General features: G+C 44.2%; 1 protein-coding gene across 6 annotated transcripts in view; it reads right to left on the reverse strand.

Annotated features, from left to right (window-relative positions):
• Window positions 1-17,994, reverse strand: part of LOC139575984 (SH2 domain-containing adapter protein F-like) — a 123,077-nt gene that overhangs the window by 16,393 nt on the left and 88,690 nt on the right. For 2 of the 6 annotated variants that reach the window (XM_071401525.1, XM_071401526.1), the window contains exon 4: window positions 16,910-17,008. The exons of 2 other annotated variants lie outside the window; for them this stretch is intronic. In XM_071401525.1, the coding sequence (XP_071257626.1) occupies window positions 16,910-17,008 (99 nt within the window). Of the gene's footprint in view, window positions 1-7,690; window positions 7,856-16,909; window positions 17,009-17,994 lie in introns of all 6 variants that reach the window. 2 more of the 6 variants (XM_071401524.1, XM_071401523.1) reach the window with 2 other exon arrangements.

A 17,994-nucleotide genomic window follows, 5' to 3' on the forward strand; every position in this document is an offset into this window, starting at 1 on the left:
TTGTTTACATCACTGATAGTGAGCATTTCTCCTTTGCCAAGATAATCCATCCACCTGAAAAGTGTGGCATATCAAGAAGCTGATTGAACAGCATGATCATTACACAGGTGCTGGGGACAATAGAAGGCTACTGTGCAGTTTTGTCACACAGCAAAAGTCTCAAGTTTTGAGTGAGTGTGAAATTGGCATGCTGACTGCAGGAATGTCCACCAGAGCTGTTTCCAATTAATTGAATGTTAATTTCTATACAACAAGCCACCTCCTATTTTGTTTTAGAGAATTTGGCAGTATGTTCAACCGGCCTCACAACCACAGATCACGTGTAACCACGCCAGTCCAGGACCTCCACATTTGGCTTCTTCACCTGCGGGATCGTCTGAGACCAGCCACCTGGACAGCTGATTAAACTGTGGGTTTCCACAACTAAAGAATTTCTGAACAAACTTAGGGAAGCTCATCTCATCATCCTCACCAGGGTCTTGACTTGACTGCAGTTCGCTGTCGTAACCGACTTCAGTGGACAACTGCTCACATTCGATGCTCACATTCAGCTTCATGGCTGAATCCCGGTTTCAACTGTACCAGGCACATGACCGACAGCGTTTATGGCGTTGTGTGGGCCAGCGGTTTGCTGATATCAACGTTGTGAACAGAGTGCCCCATGGTGGCAGTGGGGTTATGGTATGGGCAGGCATAAGCGACGCACAACAAACACAATTGTATTTTATCGATGTCAATTTGAATGCACAGAGATACCGTGACGAGATCCTGAGGCCCATTGTCGTGCCATTCATCCGCTGCCATCACCTCATGTTTCAGCATGATAATGCACGGCCTCATGTCGTAAGAATCTGTACATAATTCCTGGAAGCTGAAAATGTCCCAGTTCTTCCATGGTCTGCATATTCACAAGACATTGGCATGTTTGGGATGCTCTGGATCGACGTGCACGACAGCATGCTCCAGTTCCCGCTAATATCCAGCAATTTCGCACAGCCATTGAAGAAGAGTAGTACAACATTCCATAGGCCACAATCAACAGCCTGATCAACTCTATGCAAATTAGATGTGTCGCGCTGCATGTGGCAAATGGTGGTCACACCAGACACTGACTGGTTTTCTGATCCATGACCCTACTTTTCTTTTAGGTGTCTTTGACCAACTGATGCATATCTGCATTCCCAGTCATGTGAAATCCATAGATAAGGGCCTAATGAATGTATTTCAATTGACTGATTTCCTTACATGATCTGTAACTCAGTAAAATCGTTGAAATTGTTGCGTTTGTTTATATTTTATGAATCAATAAATGTAGATGTCTTCTAGAAAACAACCTCATGTAAATGCCTGATATGCACAACTAGAAGCAATTAACTGTCTGCCTGATGCTAAGCTACATACTGAACTGCAGAAACCTATTCTGAGCATCCCTGAAGCATGCACAGCATGTGCTTACCACTGGCAAAGCTACATCACACATGCATGATCATGTTGTTCCTCCAGTGACCACCAGGGGCTCCCCTTAACCTAATTTCTATTGTTCATGTGAATAAGTACTTATTTAATTTAATAAACTAAGGCTGCGTTTACACAGGCAGCCCAATTCTCATGTTTTGCCCAGATAATTGGCTAAAGATCTGACTGGTCAAAATACCAATTGGGCTGCCTGTGTAAACACAGCCTTAGTGAAACATTGCTCTAAAACTCAAACCAGTTCCATGGCTTGGCTATACAAAATAATAATGATACAGTTTATAGCACTAATACATAGTTGAGTCTGAAGATGACACACATTGTACAGTATAAATGAGGCCAAATTATTTGTTTTGCTAGTCTCCGTTGTTAAATAAAAGTCAAATATGGAGGATATATTCTCACAAATCTGTTTCTGTAAACGGTACAAGTAGCTCCCTTTATATATGTTTAATGTATATGTGTATGTGTGTGAGATAGGGTTTCCATGGAGACTGACCGGGTGGGAAAAGATGCGTGTTTGCAGCCCCTCACCCTGTCAGCCAGGACACAGCCAATCTGTAGCTCTGCAGCAAACCTTCCCCTGAGTGTACGTTTGTGCAATAATGTCAGAGAAAGAGACAGCAGGAGAGGGACTGCTGTAGTCTATATATTTTATTTCCTCTTTAATGAAACAAAACCCTATCTCTATAAAAAAACAAAAAACAATGTCCCCTGTATCTCTGAAACAGTGGAGGCTACAGAGGGGAGGACGGCTCATAATAAATGGCCGGAACGGCGCAAACGGAATGGCATCAAACACCTGGAAGCCATGTGTTTGATACCATTCCACTAATTCCGCTCCAGCCTTTACCATGAGCCCGTCCTCCCCAATTAAGGTGCCACCAACCTCCTGTGCTCTTAACGTATATGTGTGTGTTGGTGTTGGCTATATGAGTGTGTCAGTATGTGTTGGTGAATGTGAGAGTATTATCAGAACACGAGGCGTTCCCATGTGAGGAAACTTTCGGTCAGCTATCTGTCATCACTGTGGCAGACAGAACATGCTCTGATGCTATCAGCTATCACATACCAGTACATGACATTGGCAATGTCTGTCTCCATTCCATGTCTACGGCTATGAAGTAATATGAACCAACACTAAAGTCTGTTATTATTGGTTTGATCATGATAGTTTAGACTGACGTTCACCTGAGCCCTATTCAGTGCTCTCAATCCCACTTTAATTACGCCTAATACTAATTCCTAAACACCTCAATTAAACTCTGACATCTACAGTAACATCAGATCCACAAGGAACCAGCTCAATGTGATTAAATAATTGTTCTTCTCTTGCTTTTGACTCCTCCACCTAGGCAGAGTGAATGGCTATCCTCAGCGGCGTTCACCACTCAACCTCTACCGTCAGAACAGGCCTTTTCACAGGCAACGCACATAGCTTCAAAGAGGCATTACTAAGGAGTGAGCCACTAACAACAACAAAAGAGCAACCATTTTATTTGTTTGAGTGTGAAGAGCCCGTGTCTTCTATGATTGCCAACCGTCTCCCCCACAATAGCTGGAGCTGCAGTGGTATTATAGTTTGGCTGATTCCTGGCGATACTCAGCCCAAACTCATTCCCTTTCATTCTCCACCGCTCACACTCAAGACAGACAAGAGGAGATTGAAGAGAGGATTGGCACACAGGTAATGAGCCCTGGGGGGGCAGTTAGAGTGATGGAAGGACCCACGCGGACGCACACACACGCCATTCTGTGTGTGTGTCTGCCAGCCTGTCTACACTACCTGTATTGTGGCGTGTAAAGCAGAGCAAATGGAATCTCGGTATCAGATTGAACCGTCAGTCAGACGGTGATGGATGGTTGAAGGTCCCACCCTCTCCAACCTTCCACCTATCTCTACAGGCTCCCAACAAAACACAGGCTGCAGGGATGGAGGGAGGGGGATGGAGGTAGAGAGGAAGGGAGATGGAGAGAGGGAGCTGATTGGCTGGGACTTAGATAAACGCAGGCCACAAAGGTCAAAAGGACATCTAGAGGACCAAAACATGCCTAGAGCAAAGCAGAGCAGAGAGAGAGCGACAAAGGAATCCAGCAAGCTGAAAACCACTCACTACTGCCTTCTCTCACTGAGACAACCACCCACCTTCCTTCCACACAGCACATTTACTAATTAAGCCAGCTAATTAATTCTCAATTACTAATGGTACTTCCATCAAAAGAGTGAGTTCACTGGTCAGTGGGGAAAGCTTGAGATCTACTGCTATATTATAGGGTTACAATTAAGATTTCCAGCTTGACGTGTGAAATGATTAACAGGTCTGAACGCTCATTGAAATGCATGGCACATTTTGAGCATCAAACCATGAAACCATACAAGGCCATGGGAGAGAATGAGCAGCTTGTAAAACCACTGCTTTCTGTTGACATCCAGAGAAAATTGTGCTTTGGGAAGTCGAATAAGGATCTGTTGAAAGGATTATATAGAAACACATTTGCTGAGCCCAATGGTCTTATTCTCTGATGAGTTCAACATCAAGGCATGTTATTTTTCTATCTAATCCCAAAACGTATTCCGACGTTTTTTCCAAAAACAAAGGAACAATCCTCCAAAGGCTTAAAAGCCCGCAGATTCCTTGAACAAAAATGAAATCTGGATATCTTTTAATTACACTGTTTTGTATTCTAGTGAGACAAAGGGAGGAGAAGGTAAGAGAATGGCCTGAACACCCAGACAATCAATTCACATCAGAAAACAAAGGCAAAAGCTGTTTATTACATCCAGACAAAGGACTCTGTCTTCTATTTATATGTAGATGTAATATCTGTACTGTCACGGCTGTCAGGCAATATTTAAATATGATAATGATGTTGAACTGGTGAGACAGGTTCTGTTCGGCTGTACCGGGCGCTGTTCCATCCAGGTCCATATCACACAGCTAATCATAATGGCCCTGGTAACACTTGTAACCTGGAGACCTGGCTAGGGCCAGGAGGAGCAATGGCTTTTGCCCCTAACAACAGTTCTAGGATCAGATTAATTACCCTACACCCAACTTTAACCATTAGGAGGATGTCAAAACATCTGACCCTGTAGCAGTGGTTAGGAACAACTTCTACCTACTCTTACTATGTCCTCCTGTTTGAGTGGAGGCCTGCCTGTAGCCAGTGGCGACAGGAGGTGAGAAGCATGAAATTGTACTCACAGGAAGGTCAGAGAGCCCTCCACCCCCAGTCTCTATATCCAACATCTGACCCATGTGATGTAGTGGGAGTTCAGACAGAGAGAGGATCCTCTTTCAGCCAGACGCCACACTAAAACCCACTCATATCCCATGCATGGGGGAAGTGGAGCCATTCCCAAGGCATTATGGGGCATAAATCAAACATCTGCCCTGTCCTCACCCTCAGAACACAGCCAGCTCATTTTACTGGCTCGCTCTCTGGTGGAGGGAGGATGGCTCATTGTACTGGTTGGAATGGAATGGATAGAACAGTATGAAGGACAAACACATTTCCAATTTAAACCCCAGCCTCCATTGGTCTCTCTACAGTAGTACACCCCCTCTACACTACCAGGGGAGTACAGAGCCTCAGCCTGAGTATAAGTTCTGCTAAACATGGTCCCTCTCCTCGCTCTCCCTGGATAATTAGTTACTGATTGTAGAGCTGTGGAAAAGCTGCAAACATTGGCAAACACATGGAGGCTTCATAATTGGAAATGGACCAAGACACTATTAATCGAATCACAAGCAAGTCTCATGTCACAAGGTCCATGTCTCAAGTGAGTCTCAAGTAGAATGGGTCGGTCGAGTCTTGAGTCAAGTCCAAGTCTGCGTTCTAAGAGGAAGTCAAGTTGAGACACGTTTTTTTATAAGTCAATTTAAAAATGCATCTATACATGCGATGACTGCAAATCTTTGTCTATTTATTGAGGCTACAAGACAGCCTTTTTTATAATGTTGTCTACAACACATTTGGATGATGTAATTGTAAAATAGGGATGTTGTAGCGGTCGTCAGGGCGCGACATCAGCAGAAGGCAAGGCAGGTTGACGTGCTCAGAGTGTAGATTTATTTTACAGGTCTCAGGGATTCAATGGTGAAAGCCCATATCATACAACATATACAAGTAGAGTTACCAAATATACACAGCCCAAAATAAATATCTTCTGTACGAGGCATAACCTGTCCTATCTGAACGGACATTGGTAGCGGACAAGACAATACAGCCTCCCCTTGAGAAACCAAATCGAATCTATCTAACAGGAGCTCAAGCAGGTCCATATAAGGACTTGACCACTCCCTGGACCATACAATTACCCAATTGGCAATTACAACCAATAAAGTGGTTCTACAATGTAAAAGGACATTTCCACATCCATTGTTACATTTGTACATTTGTTTTAATCAGACTTGATGATTATTAATTTCATCACCATTCATACATGAGAAAATTATTTATCTTATTCAACGTACTGTCTCCATAGCATGGCGCGCAGGCTACGTAGCCTTTTCTATGCGCACTAGGGCACGCTCCTATTACGCACAACCAGAATGACAGAGACATACAGTAGGGCACACATGGAACTCGGACATAACCCGGGAAATATGAACAAAAGAAGCCATACAATGAATTAAATAAACAGAACTTCAACCACAGGAGTCTTGAGAACGTTCATGTGCACAAACATCGCTTCCACTCAAAGGGTAAGAAATTGTATGATAAATGAAAATGGATCGTATCAAACATGTAGCAATAAACGGAATGATGAAACGCTAGCAAACATTGTAGGATTATATATGGAATACAGATTTAGCACATATGCATTTAAACGTGTGAAAGCAAGAAAACAAAGCACTCTCCGCTGGCGGGAGTATGGAGAGCTCAAGTGGAGAGACTATAGTGTATCCTCGTCACAGTAATAATTTGTTTTAACAAATTACAAATGCAAGCTTGATAAGTAAATTATCAATTTCAAGCAATTTTGACATACCAAATGGCCAGTAGGCCTATACTAGTAGGTCTAATTGTTGCCCGATGCCCCATTCCTGGTGAGCTTGCAAAGTAAACAGTCAATATTCTTGATCACCAAACAATTTATTATGGCAATCCTCTTTCTACAATTTGCTGTTTGTGCTGCACCTGATTTTATAGCTGTACAGGAAATCAGAAATATGTTCACTAGTGCACCCGACCTGTGTTGATTGACAGTTTGCTGGTCCAATCAGAGGGCCAAGTGTGCATTTCACTAGCCAATCTGTTGCAATTTTTGTTTTTGCAAGGGCAATGCTGCGGCTACTGTCTCTTGCTGCGTGTTGCATAATCCAAGGATACTCTGCCATGAAATGAGTCCCAAAACGTTACAAAACCTGGCCAGATCATTTCAAGTCATCAGTCTCAAGTCAAAGACGAGTCCCGAGTCCAAGTCATGTGACTCAAGTCCAGAACTCTGGAAATGGGGTTATTATTTGGTCACCGAGCATTATAAGAACAAGGTCAAACACTTTGTGCTACATGGATGTTCTCACCAAAATAAAGAGTAGTAAACTTTGGGATTTGAATGGGTTCTTAATCAAGGGTTTGAGAGAATGATCTATAAAGAGCAGTGGGCAAGGGGATGCTTGCCTTGGAACAGTTATGCCTATGTTGACAATAGCATTACGGGTCACCTACACTTCCAATTACCCATTCAGAAGGCAATTCAGCACCATTAAAATTAATGAGCCTTCGTCCACACAACCTGGCTAGTAATAGTGATTTTCTGCCATATGTAATCCAGATAGAAAAGGGCAGTTATTACAGAGATAATGTGAACCGTCAAACTGATTTAAAGATACTGTAGAGCTGATCAATCACTTCCTCCTCACTCCATGAGGTCACACAGTAAACTGGCTGTTACTGTTTTCATATGTTGTCATAGTGAAGGGAATGTTGTCTTACAACTGTATGAAAAAGAAGCCATACATTGAATGGTATGTTGTCGCCCATGCAATTTGTAATTTCTCTACTTTGACAGACAATGACAGTTCACCAGTACAGTACCCTATCAGGGAACAGGAGGAAGAGGAGGATGAGCCATGGAAATTAGATATGGTTATGCATATGGCAAGAGAAAGAGGACACGGGGACATTGTTGATGAGGGGTAAGGGGCGCTGGATGAGCCTCTCTGATGGTGGTGGGATGAACAGACAGGACAGGGACAACAAAACCCACCATGGTGGTGCTGGTCACAGGCAGTGTGCCCAGGGGAGTGCTGGGCTGGCTGGGGGGGCAGAGCGGGGGGTGACTCCACCCCCTCCAGCAGGGCCAGGGCAGGACTGTGGTTGAGCTGGCCGACAGGAGGGGGCCACGGCAGATCCTTGATCACTTTAATCTCTACTGCAGGCAGCCCAGGTCACCAGGATGGGAGCAAGAGGGAAGGAGTGGAAGAGAGTGAGGTAGAGCGAGAAGAGAGAAAACGCGAGAGAGATAAAGGGATAGAGGCAGAGAAAGATAAAGAGAGAGATGAAGGGGAAAGGGGAACACAGAAGAAGCAGAGTAAGAGAAATGCTGGACAGTAGCATCCCATGCAGGTACATGTCAGGTTAGTATACCACAGCATAGTCAATAGAACAGCAGGGAAAACCAGGAGAGAGCAAGACTGAAAAGGAAGGGGTATTAGTTTACCTGAGAGAGACAGACTCTGCTCTTTGACCTCTCCACTTTGCCTCTACATGTTTCTTTGACGTTTTACAAGGAGTCAAACAGTGGAATTTTCAACTGCAGGTCAGAGTCATTAATTACGCTCCAGGTATAGCAGGGAAAGTGGCTGAAGAGAGCTACTAATGAGGCTTTTAAAACACAGAATCAAAGACCTGAGCATGACTTGGCTAGTGTGAATAGCCTCACGGTAAACACAAGCTCTGGTATGGCTCATAACGGAGTTACAACGTCTGAAACTGCCTCCACAATAAGATAAAGGGCAATATACAAAATTCTCTACTGGTGCCTGACACAGTGGAATCCATTGTACTGTAATGGTGGGGGGCACCCCGCAGACCTAGCCCCTCAGTAATGTATCGCTCATGTCTAGATGGGGGTATTACCAGAGTAAATCGAGTGTTGGTGCGCCGGCCCATCTTTCACTGGGAATGGCCCACTTGTTTAATAACACAGGACGCTCGATAAATAAGGGGACGGGAAGGGGAGTGCATTTCCCTATCCACCAGGGAGCTGCTGGTCTGTTTGCTGCAGTGGCTAATAAAGAAACATGGTGCACTGGGAAACAGGACTGGCTGTGCAGGAGGGAGTTCTACAGCCAGGAATGACATGTTGCCTGTCAAGTCTCATCATTCTCTGGATAAACGAATAGAGTCCTGATGTTATGTTTCATCATTGAATTGCCCTCATAAAATAGTAGTAGAAGCAGTAAGATGCATTGTTGAAAGTAGAAAAAAACACCACAGAATGCCTAGCTCAAATACATTCCGGTCTAACCATTGTCTCAAAAACAATGACATTCAACCCCTATTCCAATGAATTCTTTACTATCCTCATGCCAAGTAAGCCATTAATTTAGAATCACCCACCTCAGGTGGAGTGACTGCTATTTCCACTGCTGATGAAAAAATGTTTAAAAAAGCTGTGAGTTTGCTCACTCAAAGTCCTACAAAGTCCTACAAAGTCCTCAAATGTAACTGGGTAAGATTGAAATTCCGTTTATGCTTTACAAAACAATCATACCGCAACATTATTTTTCTGCCCAGTTAGCGGGTAGATTTGCTTTTAGCCAAATCCTTTTAGAGCAAGCCAAATAATTTCATGTTTTAAAAGTTATCCTAGATCAGGATTCATTGTTTGAATGGTAAGATGCCAATCAACCTGTTGCCAGGTTTTATAGGCTGCTAAACTAGCTTTTATTCTGTGAGTTGAACGGACACATTATGGACTTGTCCTTGTTCTGGCCTGCAGGAAAAAGCTGGGGTGCAGAACATGCTAATGAGGAGGGGGGAATCAGTTCAGCAGATGAAGAGGGAAAACAGAGAATATTATTTTGGACAAGCAATTAAATACCTCAGCCTTAGTGCCGTTGTGGCAGTGTGAGAGTAATGTGGCTGCAGGACTGTTGATATGACAAGGGCTCACATGAGGATGGAGTCCTTACTATGAATTGTGTTCTCGGAATGAAGTTTCCTTACTTTAATGGTGTACTTTCCTCACTATGACAGCCAATAGGAGAGAGAGTTACCCCTGGTTCTCAGACAAAGGCAAATACGACAGAGGTATAGGGTTGGGACAGAGGTCAGAGCACTAGCAGCTAATATCATAACTTCCTGCCTTGGGATGCCTCACCGCTGAGCGATTAAAAGTCTAATTCTCATTTCACATTCCAGGTTAGCATGTAATTGTTTTGGGAGTAGCCGGCGTTGCAGTGTTACGCAGCCTTGCTCTGGGGATGAAAAGCCCACTCTTACAGGTCAGTCTCAGCTTAGCTCAGCTCTACACAGATGCACAGTGCAAAAGTGGAGGTGAGCTGTCACACAGCCACTTCTAAAAGAAAGGTAAACTGATTCAAGTGGCAGAAGTACAGTGGCAGTCTTCAAACCTCCAGGTGTCTGATTTTTCCCTTACCCTATAACCTGTTTCAATTTTCTGTCAGCCCAAGGGCCTTTTCTGAATACATTTTGGCTTGGATGTTATGTTGCGGCACGGATGAGTGGATCTTAAGGCCTCGACGCGCTGCTCTGAAACACAGTGTGAAGTGACCTGCCTGGGACTGGGGAGCAATGGGGGCCAATTCTTCATCCTAATTTTTCAGGCTGAGGTGATGAGAGAGGCTGAAACGCAGCAGAGAATGCACAAAGACATTTGCACTCAAACATCTCTGGAGCCTCTATCCACAGTCTATCCAAGTCACACATACTGCTCAGTACTGTGTGTCAGATAGAACGGTCTGTGTGTGTATGACTGGGCTGGCACAGACAGGCATCAGGTCCTTTAGTTGGCACTGCCTCACCTTCGACATGTCCCCACAGTGATCCATGTGTTTTGCTTTGGGAAGAGGTGAATCATTGGTAGAAGGTTGTTCTCTTACTCAGTATGACATCCCGTGGGACTCCGTGACAGTGGAGGTGCCTTGAGCATTATGAGGAAGATAAAGAGCCCAGCTCACCCCATTCTAACAACCCCCCCCTGGGGTTTACTCTGCTCTACACTGTCTCTCACAGTCTCTCTCTACAACTATACAGTCCATTCTACCAATGGACTGTATTTCAGGACCTTATCTCTCAGTCAGAATGAATGTTGATGTCTCCAGGGCATATTGGATGGAAGCAGCAGACCCACATGAAAAAATACTATAGTATAAAAATACTATAGTATTCACTGTAGTGTTTTTGCTGACTTTAATGTAGTATTCCCTTTAGTTAACTGTAAATACTAAAGTATACTATAGTATAAATTATAGTTAACTATAGTATAAATACTGTAATAAAATAACTGCAGTATATACTAAAGCAATTAATGTAGTGTTTTTGCAGATTGTTGAAAACTGTAGTATTTACTATGGTGTTTTTGTGGGCCGTAGTATACTGTATTATTTACTAAAGTGATTTTGTTTTATTATCTTTGACTTAGAAGTGGAGGCTTTCTGCTTTAGGAAACCTACTGAGCAAATGTTCCATAACCTGTAGGTAGGTTGTACTGAGGTCTGAACGGATAGTTCAAGCTTCTGCTCTTTCTGTAACCTGTAGGGAACACAATATATGGTCTATACTTGGCATGTACGTTTCTCACTTATTGGTGGCACAAATTGGGATATGGGGGAGGGGAATGAGCAGGGTATATGCAAATTAAACACTGTAGTATATAGTAACTATCCTTGAACAAGCATTGGCGAATCGGAATGGCTCATAGGAGCAGGAGGCAGCTTGATGTACAAGTACACCTCCTGGACAGGACACTAGTCTATATCGCAGGGCCTTACCCCCAATCTATCTCCTTAATGCTGAGTGTCAAGCAGAGACGCATTGGGTACCATTTTTAAAGTCTTTGGTATCACTCGGCCAGGTATCAAACTCCCAACCTTCCAATCTCAGGGCGCATACTCTAACCACAAGGCTACTGAATTGCAGTATAGTTTTAAAAAACTATGTGTTTTGCAGACTGTAGTGTTTTTGTGAACATTACTATAGTATTGGCTAGTGTTTTTTTTGTTGCAGAGAATGCTGAAGTACTACAGTTCACTACCAAATTCTATAGTAAGTATTACACATGATTGAGGGATACTACAGTGTATAGTATTCTACAGTATACCACAGTTTATTATAGAATGCTATAGTAAGTACTGTAGTATAATTTAGCCTAGTAAACTAGTATTTTTTCATGTGGGTATGCACATGGGTTAAATTGTGCCGGGTCCCGAGACCAGGCACCTATGATCCAAATGAGAGCCAGGTGGAGCTGAGACCCGGTACATTTCGTTAGCCTATTTGAATTATCTAATGAAAAACTGTTGTCTACATGTAATTTTCCACAGCCAACAACACAAATAGGCTAAGCAACAGCAAACTCAGACAACCCCATAGTAGAATAGTTTATCTATTCAATTGTTCAGCCTGATTGTTCAGCCTGTCGCATTCTATGCGAGAAAATAATAGTCCTCTCAAGGCGCATTCACGCCCAGTCACTGTAGCCTACAAAGTTCTAAATGAAGTGTCGCGGGGGGGGACACTCCTTTGAAAGCAGTTGATGGCCACTGTTAAAAGAGGAGCGTCACTGAGCTTTCTAGTGTTACTAGGCTACACTTGTTCCTCAAATCCAATAAATGAGTAAAATGCACCGTTTTAGAACCAGAGTTTTGAGCAGATGGATGGTTTATGTGTGTTAGCGAGCAGATGGATGGTTTATACGCGGTAGTGAGCAGATGGATGGTTTATACGCGTTAGTAAGCACCAATGTCGTTGAATGCATAGGGAAGGGCGGGGCTAAATGTAACACGGGTCAGGTGTAATAGGTAGGTCTACATTATATTCACAGTACATCATCCTTGTTTGGCTGAGTGACAGTAGAATGTTTTTTGGGGGGACATTCAAGTCATAATGTTGCTATAACTAGCAACAAGATAGCCTAATGTTTAGACTTTAGAGTTTGTGATCTAGATAATGATTAGCCCAATGGGGTAAATGGGCAACCCCCAGCCTATTTATTTATAGCCACTAAGCTGCATCAGGTGGGCTGCATCAGGTGATCATTATTGCTAAATAACAAACTCAGCAAAAAAAGAAACGTCCCTTTTTCAGGACCCTGTCTTTCAAAGATAATTCATAAAAATCCAAATAACTTCACAGATCTTCATTGTAAAGGGTTTAAACACTGTTTCCCATGCTTGTTCAATGAACCCTAAACAATTAATGAACATGCACCTGTGGAACGGTCATTAAGACACTAACAGCTTACAGACGGTAGGCAATTAAGGTCACAGTTATGAAAACTTAGGACAGTAAAGAGGCATTTCTACTGATTCTGAAAAACACCAAAAGAAAGATACCCAGGGTCCTTGCTCATCTGCGTGAACGTGCCTTAGGTGTGCTGCAAGGAGGCATGAGGACTGCAGATGTGGCCAGGGCAATAAATTGCAATGTCTGTACTGTGAGAAAGACACAAAAAGACAGTGCTACTAAAGACAGCGCTACTAGGAGACAGGATGGACAGCTGATCGTCCTCGCAGTGGTAGACCACGTGTAACAACACCTGCACAGGATCGGTACAGCCGAACATCACACCTGCGGGACAGGTACAGGATGGCAACAACAACTGCTCGAGTTAAACCAGGAACGCTCAATCCCTCCATCAGTGCTCAGACTGACCGCAATAGGCTGAGAGAGGCTGGACTGAGGGCTTGTAGGCCTGTTGTAAGGCAGGTCCTCACCAGACATCACCGGCAACAACGTCGCCTATGGGCACAAACCCACCGTCGCTGGACCAGACAGGACTGGCAAAAAGTGCTCTTCACTGACAAGTCGCGGTTTTGTCTCACCAGGGGTGATGTTCGGATTCACTTTTATCGTCAAAGGAATGAGCGTTACACCGAGGTCTGTACTCTGGAGCAGGATCGATTTGGAGCTGGAGACGCCATCAGTCTATTACATAAGCTTTGCCCATGTCGGTACACAAAACATTCTGTTGACACACAGAGCGAGAGAGCATTTTAGGAGGGAAGTTAACCAATTGACTGACTGAACATTGGCCAGAGCCAGGACTTGTTGGACAGGAACAGAAAGACACAATGACATAGCTTCCTGTGACATCATCCTGCCCTGACAGCTCTGTGGTGTGACATCCTGGTACTGTGTCAGGTGGTGTGTTCGGTCTTGTGCCACTTTTGACTGGTGATAAAGAGAGTGAGAAACAGAGATGGCGAGAAAGAGCCCAAGAAAGACATTCCATAAAGCTCTAGACAATTATTTTTTAAACATCTCAACAACAGGTATTTGTTTACCTTGTCCTTTTAATTAGGCAGCACTACTTCATCAGTGTTAACAGCAATACCACATAAATCACTGGCCTACTTGTGCCATTTCATTTAGTTCTGCTTAATTTGCCCTGCTAATTGCATGCATATTCAAAATAAATTGGTAGATTACAATATTTATGGCATTTATTAGGAGCTGGAGGAGAGCTCAGAAAAACAAAAATTGCTTTTGCAGATGCTCTCATATCACCATCACCAGAAGCTACTAGTTCATGGCTCATTGTGGAAGAAACCGCCAAATGCCACCTCATAGGAAATGCACGTTGTATCCATCGCATCACCATCCACCTCCCGCTATCCCTCTCTCCCAACACTTATCTGTTGTGAAGAAGAGAATCTGTTCCTATTAAATATGAAAGTGGAGGTGAGCGAGCGAGCGAGTGATGGAGGGGAGATGACAGCGTGCCCGTTCTGCCTAGACTCACAGCTGGCCATCCAGCGGGGCTCCCAGGGGAGAGCAGAGCTACGGTCAGGTTGGCAGAGCGCCCGCTCTGTGCAGGGGGAGAGGAGGTGGGGGTTAGGGCTGGGTGGCCAACGTGTGTGAGTGAAAGATAACAGGCAGCGTGCCGCACGTTCAAAGGCAGTGGAGCCATTTGAGGCTCATGAAAGAGGCCTGTCAGGGAGGTTATCAGCTGTGGAGCAGCGGAGGGGAGGCCAGACCGGGGGTGGGGGGGGGATGAAGCATTGTGGAGTGACAGGCCATCAACAGGGGACAGGTCTTTCACAGAGAGAGAGACAAAACCATAGGGCCAGGGCATGGATCAGGCTCACCAACAACTCTTAACTCCTCTTTAAACACACTGCAGCAATCACTACTGGAACGAAACTGATTCAATGATTTACTTAAGAATAGAAGAGTTTTGCGCTTCAGATTTCTCTGGGTCATTAAGTCCTTGAAGAGTCATTAAAAACCCATAAAGCGGTGTGTGTTGCTCCTCAGGACCTGGCTTAGGGCTCTGACAGCATCTCCTGTTATCTCGCCTGCAGTAAGTGCACTGGGTTACGCTGGCTAGCAGGCAACTTAATGGTGTTTAACAGCCAGTAACAGGGCCTACAGATTAAGTACGGGCTCTCGAGCCAGACACAATGAGGCACTACTCAGATTTCCAATGGCTGCCTGTTCAACATCTGGGTGTATTAGTGTGTGTGGTGTGCATATTGAACATGGACACACACACACACACACACACACACACGTACTGTACATACACATGCAAGTGTGTTTACCCGCACAAGCCCTCGCCGCACAAAATCCCCCACCACACACCAACACCTATCACACAGAGACTCCCTTCATATCGTCAAATTTTAATGGATCTTCCTCACTCCTCCGTCTCATCCATCACAAAGTCAACGCCCGAGGGGGAAGGGGGGAGGAGCAGCGAGGATGACTGATTAACCGAACGGCATGTACACAACCTCCCAACACCCTAACAAGGGAGGGAATTTACATTCCATTGCATATCTGTCAAGAGATAACCCAACAGAGAATAATAAGCGAGGACCTGTAAAACCAACAACATGTACTGTATGTGTGGATGCACTAGGCAGGGAGGCAGGCAGCCCCACACGGCAGGGACAGCTAAGGAGAGGAGGGGGTTTACATACAGGCAGCATTACAGTTCTGTTCTTTAGAAAGCTCTAATGAAGACAAACAGTGCTTTATTCAGATGACATTACAGCGTTCAGCTAGAGAGAGATAAAAGGTAGCTACATTATGGGGCTGGTTTAAATGTCTTATACACCCACTCTCCACTATTTGTGGGGGGTGCATTTTTCTTCATTAAACATTAATATTTCGTGCTGACACTTTAATTCCGCATACAAACTAAATTTATACAGCATCTATGTGGCATCTTCAAGCGGCTGGGAACCACGAGGAAATCTGAAGTGAACAATATCATTATTCATCTATGCAAATGTGTGTTTAAAATGCAAACAATTTAACTTCGCCAACAGAATATAAAACACATCATATACACAATATCTGAAGCTAGGTGGAAAGTACCTTCCTAACACACCCAATGGTCTGATGGTAACAGATGACAAGTCATTAAGGTGACAGCCAGAAGAAAGGGACTGTCCATTGTCCTGACCCTTGGCCTGGGTCGATGACCTGTCCTGGGTGATCTGAGACCTCTGGCTGAGCATGAGGAACTGGCTCATTCAACCTGTCCATCTGCAGTCGCCAGGGTCGCATAATGACGACACACTTCTTACAGTGCTCTGACAATGATGAGCTCATCTTCAAACAGCCTGGATATTGAAGATAACGCGTAAGACCTAAAGTCTACCAGAGCTGTCACCTTTAAGACCTAGGTCTATAGACAGTGTTAGAGCTGGGGCCCTTTTACATAAAGTTCTTGAGCTTTTTGATGATCAAGACGTCTGGAACAGAGTCAGTTCGCAGCCAGGTCTTCACACGCTGAGAGAAAGAGAGAAGGGAGGGATTCTTCTTTCAGAAAGCTCTGTTTAATGACAGATTGTCAGAGGAGAAGTCTCTCTCCACCAAACACTGGGATATCATTATGGGCTGAATGGAACAGAAAAAGGTTGAAGACATGCAATAAATCAAAGTAACTCCAGTCTTCCTCTTCGAAGGATAACTTCAGCGCGCTTATCTCTGTTCTCCCACAGCAGACATCACTTTGACATCCCGAGCAAATGAAATTAATTACCATCAAAGGAAATAATGTGAGAGGAGTGTTTGTAAATAGCATCCTAATAAACTCGTCTTAGTGCTGGATGAAAGACAAAATAATGAGGGGAGAGACATGAATGAAAGAAAGCAACATCCATTTTTCCTAACAGCTGAAAGAGACCAGCAGTATGAAACAGAGAAACGTAGACTAAGTAAACACAGACAGATAGAAACAGAGGGACAGAGACAGACCAGCCTGGGTGGTGTGTGTTAGTGGTACCTGTGAGGGATTTAGAGGTGTTGTCCATCCTTGTCTCTGGTTCTGATCCACTGCCACTTACAGAGCCCTTGTAGCTAATGCAGTCAGAACAGAGCAGAGCTGTTCAAAGAATACACAAAAGGAGGAAGAGGTAAAGAAAAAAACCTTTAAAGGATTTTTAAATTTTTGGTATAGTATAGTTTCAAATCGAGAAAAGGTGTTGGTTTTTCCACCAATCTTTTTGTTTGTTTGTCTTTGTCTTCCAAAGCCAGAGTTTGTCTTGGAACGGCCCTGTTCAGTTATGGCTGTGTTAGCTATGCTGGAGCTCTCTAAACCACAGTCGACATTTAGTAACATTGAGAGACATTGAGACAGGCAGATGCACACATACACTTCATGACCAAAAGTATGTGGTCACCTGCTCCTCGAACATCGCATTCCAAAATCATGGGCATAAATATGGAGTTGGTCCCCCCTTTGCTGCTATAACAGCCTCCACTCTTCTGGGAAGGCTTTCCACTCGATGTTGGAACATTGCTGCTTTGACTTGCTTCCATTCAGCCACAAGAGCATTAGTGAGGTCGGGCACTGATGTTGGGCGATTAGGCCTGGCTCGCAGTCGGCATTCCAATTCATCCCAAAAGGTGTTTGATGAGGTTGAGGTCATGGTTCTGTGCAGGCCAGTCAAGTTCTTCCACACCGATCTCGACAAACCATTTCTGTATGGACCTTGCTTTGTGCACGGAGGCATTGTCACGCTGAAACAGGAAAGGGCCTCCCCAAAAGCACAGAATTGACTACAATGTCATTGTGTGCTATAGTGTTAAGATTTCTCGACTGGAACCTTACAGTTGGCACTATGCATTCAGACAGGAAGCCTTATCGTAGCGTTCTCCAAACCCAGATTCCTCCGTCGGACTGCCAGATGGTGAAGCGTGATTCATCACTCCAGAGAACGCATTTCCACTGCGCCGACTCTTGGTATTGCGCATGGTGATCTTAGGTGATCTTCAAGAAGGCCATTCTATTGCCAATGTTTGTCTATGGAGATTGCATGACGGTGTGCTCGATTTTATACACCTGTCAGCAACGGGTGTGGCTGAAAT

The sequence above is a fragment of the Salvelinus alpinus genome, chromosome 5, assembly GCF_045679555.1.
Source record: "Salvelinus alpinus chromosome 5, SLU_Salpinus.1, whole genome shotgun sequence".
Lineage (NCBI taxonomy): Eukaryota > Metazoa > Chordata > Actinopteri > Salmoniformes > Salmonidae > Salvelinus > Salvelinus alpinus.